Below are 8181 nucleotides of genomic sequence, written 5' to 3'. Positions count from 1 at the left end.
GGTGTTTTGAGATTGATAATATGTCTAAATAGAGATTGTAAGATGTGTACGTAAAGTAGTGTAATGAAGTTGGTAGGAAATGAGATGAAAATATGGTAGTTCTTACGAGTTTTAACATAATCATTGGAATATTGATCCAAATTGTGTGAGGCCATAACCATTAGAAAGATAAGATCTAAAGTTACAACTTTCTTGTTTTGAGTTTTGTCCAAATCATTGTGGAAGACAAGCCAAAAGCGCCCCGAAGTAGGTCGTGTGTATCGTCACTCCTACAATGACACATGTTGGGAGAATTAGCATAACTTTTTACTCAGACCTCGAAATGCCATGAAACTAATTGGATATTTGAGCCAAGACATAGGGCTACAACTTTCTAGTTTACCACTTTTTCAGATTATGAACGGAAGAGCCGTTTCAGAAACGATCTTTGAGGTGACAGTGCGCATAGTGGCGCCCGAGCGGTAAGAAATGACCGCCCGAGCGCCGATGGTTCTGGATTTTTTGTTTCCGACAGAAAGTACCGCGCTCGAGCGGTAATTTATGACCACCCGAGTGCCGCCCAGTATAAAATAGGATAAGTTTCGAATTTCTGAGCCATTGTATCAGTTCTTGCCTTTCCCTTCACAACAAGACACGAAATAAAAACTTAGAAATCTTCCTCCAAAGCTCTCTTCTTCATTCCTTTCATCACTTTGAGGTAAGAACTTAGTTCTTCATCACAAGAACATCATATAAGTGTAAGTTTTCTTCTCTTTTAGTTGTTCTAAATGTAGAGGAGTGATTTTCACCTAGTATATGCATAGTGATGGGTTTATTGATGTATTTGACAGTATAGGAGCGAGAAACACCATCTCAAACCAGAGTTCTTAAGCTTGGACTGTAAGTTGGCATGTTCTTGAAGTAATACATGAATAATATTATGATTTCAAATACTTCCCATTGATTATTGCTATATGTACATTGTTAATATCTTATTGATGAAAACATAGCACCATATTCCATTGTTATGTATTAAATATGTAAGAAACTCATAAATTTTGATGATGGGTGCAATGTTATGAACATGAAAGGAAAATAACTGATTTTTACATGATATAGAGCTTGTTGACATCATGGGTGGTTTTAGGTCCACCAAAGCTATTGGCCAATATATGTTCATGGGCGTGGGGTTGCCAAAGGTTGCTCCCTGACGTCCAACATAGTAGTAGCTATATAATAAAGCAAGCACGGTAGTACATGTCAACTAATGAGGCTTAAGTACAAAAATGAACATGAATATATGCTATGATATGACATGGTTTAAAGATTCATTGTTGTCACGACTTGATATGTATGTTCCTTCGATGCATATTGATACATACAAGTGCCAACTTATTGAGTTTTATAAACTCACATAGCTCATGTATTACATGATCAGGTAAAGGAGAGACATAGGATGCTGGTTCGCCAATGGATGCTAGTGACGTGCCTCACCTCGAAAAGAACCGGGGACTTCTTATTGTATAGCTTCCGCATATCTTTTACTATTTATTAAAGTTGAGCATACTAGAGTAACTAAATGGTGTCTTGGTCTGTTTTTTAAACTACCTAAAATACCCTTCACTCCCGCTTCATCACTCCACGTTCTTAAACGCATCACTTGGATTTTCCCATGTTCAATTTCCCACGCAGATTGTTCAATCTCATACTAATATTTTTTTCTTCTCTTCTGTGAAAGATTTTCTATTCCGTGAAAATTAAAGCTTCTCAAAACTTGACCGATCTTCACTCCCACTTCAAACCCATCAAATTTTTGAAGGTTTTATTTTTATCTCTTTCTCTACTCTGTAATATTTTTACACCTTATGATTGTTTTCCAAATTTTTTATTCATCGTTTGAATTGGGGAAATTGTTCCTCTTCAGTGCCCATCAACTCTGAGGACTTAGATTCTATCAATGAGTTTATGAAATCTCGGGTAATTTTAATGTTTTGCATTTGTTTAATTTATGCATTCTTTTGACTAGCTTTATTGGGAAAGAAAATGCTTATATTATTTGATTATTTGATGTCGTCAGCTAAAAGGCTTGCCTAATTTGTGCGAATTTTATGCTTTTGAATGCTGATATTAGCATACGAAGATTAATCGTTTGACTAATTTTCTATGTAAAATACTTTGCATTTACAATTTGTATTGATATTAAGATGAGAAATGCATAAACTGTTTAGCTGCATTTTGATTTATCCTTCCCTCTGGGTTTAGTTCCACCGTATTACTAACTATTGTGGTGCGAATGACTGTGGCTTGGAGGAGAAATGTGCAGAAAGGATGAAAAAAAGACTACGTTGAATTTGCCGTAGATTTTGTGACTTCCATCTTGCTTGAAGTTGGTTTATTTAGCTCATGATTTTTTCTGAGTGTTTTATTCGAAAATAGGGAATAAAAATTCGGTGTGGTGCTCTATATGTATATTAGGGCTTAAGGAGTCCGTAAAAGCTCTTGATTGAGGCGAAGAGAATTGTGGACATCAGAACAACGATTTTGGACTCCAATCTGGCGAGCTTTGATAAAAACGTAAATGTAAGTGATGCTGTTTCTAAAAAGGGTAAGGACATGCTTCGAGATAGAAGGCAAGGTTTTGGCCTTGCTCGAAAACAAGCACCATTTACTTTGAAGACAAGTCTCAGGTAAAGACTGCAGTTTATGAGTTTTAATAACATAAGTTCTAAGAGACTCATTTGATTCATATGTGATTGACTAAATGTTAATTTTTCTACATTAACAGTCAGCCTATAAGCCTGGATCCATCTCTGGACATTGATAAGCTCCAAGACCCAGATGAATTTTTTGATGCATACGAGAGGCTGGAAAGTAATTTTTTAAATGCTATTTCTCTAATTATTGTCATGTGCCATGCATTTGTTTGGAAATCATGATATAATTATAAATCATTTCAGAGGCAAAAAAAGAAATACAAAAACAGTTGGGTAACAGTATGGACAATGTAAACGAGTTCAAACCATCAACAAAGCCACGCCTTCGTCGACAAGGAATCTTGGGGTATGCCTAGATTTTGTTACTCATCTTGATTGAGATGTGTTTCATCATTGATTGAATATCTTAAGGAGACGTTTGACTTCAATGTTCACCACTGCATGACTGGCAAATGATTATGTGACAGGAAGTCATATCACTATAGGCACCGCTACCCATCAGTGTCTTTTGAAAATGATATGTTATACTCCCAAGAAGTAGTTGAGCAGCATGTGCCAAGTGTACCTAGAGATGAACCAGCAGAAAAGTTAATCACCCTCAATTATAATCTCAATTTTGATTTAGATGAAATTGAATCAGTTGGTGAGGAAATTTTATTGTAATAGTCTATTTTTCATCACTAATTAGTTCCATTCTGGTATTCAAATTCTGGAATTGAACATCATCAAACCTTGGGTTTTTTGATACATGCAAGTGCAATAAGCAAATTATTTGTGATAATATATCCAATTGGATTAAGCGAATTGAACATGGTGCTCTAAAGTTTGTACTCATTTCTCATTTATACTTTGACATTGATGCAAAGTTGAGACTTTTAGGTATGACTTCTTAGGTTAATTTACATTTTGTCATAACTAGAATTTTTTCATATCTTTTTCATCATATTTAGTGTATCAAAAGGGTGCTATTTTATTTATTTTTGTCTTTGGCTGTGTTGATGACAACCTTTAGTTTTTTAAAAAACTCATTTCTCATTTATACTCTGACAATGATGCAAAGCTGAGACATTTAAGTATGACTTCTTAGGTTAATTTACAATTTTCATATCTTTTTCATCATAGTGTATAAAAAAAGTCCTATTTTATTTATTTTTGTCTTTGGCTGTGTTGATGATAACCTTTATTTTTTTCAATTCAGTTTTCACATGTTAATGACAACCTGTAGTTTTAATAAATTTCATTACAACGCTTTATAATTTTTTGTTATTGTTTTATGTTAATATTTGAGTTCTGGTGAGATTTTTTATTATCAAATACTTCAATTTATAATGCTTGGAAACATTACAAATGATCAAATAAAAGGAGTTTATCAATTCTACTTTATTTGCCATGTTTTTAGCAAAATACTTGCAATTATTTACATTTTTTCCTGCCATATCAATTTTTTATAGCACGATTTAATATATTGTTATATTTATTATGTATGTTTATATTGTACCATGATATGATTTGATAAAATGGATATTTTTTTATTATGTTAGACCAGAGTGGGTTTAGCTTATGCATAAAATGCTTAAAGATAATTACAACTTTAATTGTTTTTTGTTCTATTTATTATCTGAATGTGGAAGACAAATTTTAGGTTTTTATATTCAATAAATTTTTGTTTGATAATATTCTCATATTGTTTGGACAATCTTTTGACTATTTTTTTACTTCTTTTACATTGAAGTTTATCATTATTTCACATGAGATGATATTATTGCTTCAAAAATATTTATTTAAGTTTTGGTGTCCCTTGACTTTCATGGATTAAGTACAAAATTTTTTGGTCTCATAGTGTTGTAATATCATGAATTTTTAATATATTAGCTCTATGTATTTATGACACACACAACGTGTGTGCCTCGGTGGCTAGTGTATTATAATGAATTTAATGTATAGGTTTGAAACAAGTTTTACAATGTTTATGTCTAGGGGTATAATGATACAGAATATGTTTGTATGTAAGAATACGATTGTATATACGTGTTGATGTTGTTGCTTGATGTTGTTGCTTCAGTTGAGTTTTTGGCTTTTACAAGAATGTAGGGACATCATGTCAAAATTTTTATAAACCGTCAAATTGATGTTCGTTGTGTGAATTTCTTCATAATATAGATATATCATTCAAACCTATTTTGATTATTGTAATCATGTCAAGTATAGAGTAAGGGTGTGACACAGTAGGTATCGCGCATATGCGCGGTAATGGGGCGCGCAAATGCGCGAGCTACCGAGACACAAGCGCCGAGACTCGAAGGTCTCGCGCATATGCGCCGACGGTGGTCGCGCATAGCGCGAGACGTGTTGCACCTAAGATGAGCCACTTGCTCCTTGAACATGCAATATATATGACAAGCCTCTCAAATTTCTTCAGAATAAGCAAGGGAAGAACCGAGGAGACCTTGGGGAGATTTTCAATTCTTGATCATAGAATTCAAGTTGTGACAAATCCATTAGTTCGATTTTGAATCAGACTTCAGTACCGTGTTCCTAGCGACGACAGCTACAATACGACGTAAGTTTTATTGACTTCTGATATTCTTTGGAATTAAGATATTGGGGGAATTATGATTTGACTGATATATTGTGTTCTGGATATGCTGATCAGTATATAATTGAAGTCAGATCGAAGAACGGACTATTTATATAATTGTTATGATTTTTCAAAACTGATATGATCGAGATTGTACAGATTTGATATTATGACTTGTTATTATTGAAGATTATGATTCGTATTGGTATCGATTGTGAGTTGTGGTATTATATCTGTGATGTTGAGATTGACGGGGTTATCAAGACTGTATTGTTTTGCCGTCGAAACATCAGTAGATTGATTTTGATAAGATTCAGTATTCATTGAGATTTTATCATGATATTGTTGATATGGATCAGATTATGTTTGATTTGAGTATTGATCAGAACAGGTCCTGAATTGAGTTATACATTGATACAGTGTATTCGATATTGTTATTGCCAGATTGAATTGACAGGCAGTGAGTTTGAGACTTCGACAGAGTCAGATCGACAGAACGAAACGAAAGGTATAAATTGATGTTGATGAGGGATTGCACAACTCAAGTTAGATTCGACTTGAGTTTCGCAAAATCACATACTTTACCTTATTGCATTGATATTTGCAATTGAATGAGATTGATATCTTTGATCTATTGATTTATGTATTGAGTCATAGGCGGATGCGCCTATTCGTAGACGATTAATCTCGTGAAAGAGGTGCCAGTTAATGATGGAATCGTCACTGAACCATTGCACATTGTCACAGAGATTTGGCAGGATATGCCAGGGCTGATATGCCTAGATGATTGGCAGGTATGCCAGGGCGGATGTGCCTAGTCTGTGGCTGATTTGCCAAGACGTTGGACGTTTGGTCGTATCGATATTGGGGAGTCGAGCAGCTCCTATAGCTGAGATTCGATACGGAAAAGGCCAAAGTCCGTGAATAAGAACGTACCACCACCCCGATCGAGAGTGTAGGTGGGTGTATGTTCTTATTTAGATCGGGATCCCTAGATTAAGATGAGTCGAGTCAGAGTCTAAGAGTCACAGAGTGTGATTCAGAGTTGCATTGATTCATGTGAGTCGAAAAGTCACAGAGTGTGATTCAGAGTTTGTATTGATTCATGTTTCTAATTTGATACATGTTATGAATATCTGTTTCATGCTGTTATATATGTTTATATGAAATGAATGTATACATGATTTATACGGAGAATGTAATTCTCACCGGAGTTATCCGGCTGTTGTCTTGTTTGTATGTGTGCATGACAACAGGTGGGATCAGGATCAAGAATACGATGAGAGATTATATTTAGCGTAGAGATCCAGGCCAGAAGCAGAATATGATTCAGCACAAGATGTATAATCATTGAACCTAGTTGAAATAGAGACATGTAATACATGACTTGTACTTTGATATTGACATGTATATTAGATAGATTACTGTTACGTTTCCACATTTATAATTTAAAAAGAAAAAAATTTAGTCCCACTTTTCTTAATTGTTATATTTGACATTAATAATGATTAAGACATGAATTAGCGTCCGGGTCTCCACAGGTACTATCAAAATAAAGATGTTTGATGCCACCATTCGCCCCATACAGGAGGTACGACAAGTGAAAGGACTGACGAAGAATCTTTTGTCCTTGGGACAATTGGATGACAACGGGTGCAAAACTCGTATCGAGAACGGAATCATGAAAATTGTGAAAGGCGCACTTGTGGATATGAAGGCGTAAAAGGTTGCTGCAAATCTTTATGTACTTTTGGGAGAAACACAAAAAGAGGCGGAACTAGCTGTTGCATCAATTGGTTCAGGAGAAGAACTAACAGTGTTATGGCATAGAAAGCTCGGGCATATGTCAGAACGGGGGTTGAAAATTCTCTCAGAACGGAAGTTGTTGCCGGGACTTACAAGTGTCACTACCCTTTTGTGAGCATTGTATTACAAGTAAAAAACACAGATTAAAGTTTGGCACTTCTACTGCCAGGAGCAAAAGTATATTGGAGCTGATTCATTCGGATGTTTGGCAAGCACCGGTTGTATCCCTAGGAGGAGCGAGATACTTTGTCTCGCTCATTGATGATTTTTATAGGAGATGTTGGGTGTATCCGATCAAGAAGAAATCAGATGTTTTCCAGATCTTCAAATATTTCAAAGCGCGAGTTGAACTTGATTCAGAAAAAAAATCAAGTGTCTGAGGACTGAAAATGGAGGAGAATATACCAGTGACGAATTTGATGCATATTGTCAACATGAGGGCATCAAAAGACAGTTTTTGATGGCTTACACACCTCAACAGAATGGAGTGACGGAGCGGATGAATAGAACCTTGTTGGATAGAACAAGAGCTATGTTTAGGACTGCGGGTCTAGACAAGTCATTTTGGGCAGAAACAGTTAAAACCGCTTGTTATATTATCAATCGTTCTCCTTCAGTGGCGATTGATCTGGAGACTCCGATGGAGATGTGGACCGGGAAGCCTATAGATTATTCTCATTTACATACATTTGGAAGTCTGGTGTACGTTTTGTACAATGAGCAAGAAAGATCAAAGTTTGATTCGAAATCCAGAAAATGTATCTTCTTGGGTTATGCTGATGGAGTAAAGGGGCTTCGCTTGTGGGATCCTACTGTTCACAAGCTTGTCATCAACAGGGATGTTATCTTCGAGGAAGATAAAGTAAAGGGAGACAGAGGCACGTCGAATTCAGAAACTACTATTTTTCAGATGGAAAATAAGAAGGACGAAGGTCAAGTTTGTTGTGAAGCAGTACCAGAGCACGAAGAACAAGAACATATTGAGTCTGATGTTTCCAATGTGAGGCAGTCAACTCGAGACAGAAGACTATCAGGTTGGCTTTCAGATTATGTCACTGAAAGCAACATTGCATGTTGTCTATTATCAGAGGATGGTGAGCCATC

At 35.6% G+C, this 8181-nt stretch overlaps 1 protein-coding gene across 1 annotated transcript; it reads left to right on the top strand.

Moving 5' to 3' along the window:
* The first annotated feature begins 1562 nt into the window (after positions 1 to 1562).
* LOC140837830 (centromere protein C-like) lies at positions 1563 to 3742 on the top strand. The gene is made up of 5 exons (XM_073203927.1): positions 1563 to 1798; positions 2455 to 2666; positions 2765 to 2850; positions 2937 to 3039; positions 3161 to 3742. Exons 2-5 carry the CDS (start codon positions 2593 to 2595, stop codon positions 3354 to 3356), a joined length of 459 nt encoding a protein of 152 aa, XP_073060028.1. The 5' UTR covers positions 1563 to 1798; positions 2455 to 2592; the 3' UTR covers positions 3357 to 3742.
* The last annotated feature ends 4439 nt before the right edge of the window (positions 3743 to 8181 follow it).

This window comes from Primulina eburnea, chromosome 8, assembly GCF_022965805.1.
Source record: "Primulina eburnea isolate SZY01 chromosome 8, ASM2296580v1, whole genome shotgun sequence".
NCBI lineage: Eukaryota > Viridiplantae > Streptophyta > Magnoliopsida > Lamiales > Gesneriaceae > Primulina > Primulina eburnea.
This window is presented reverse-complemented; position numbering and strand designations above follow the sequence as displayed.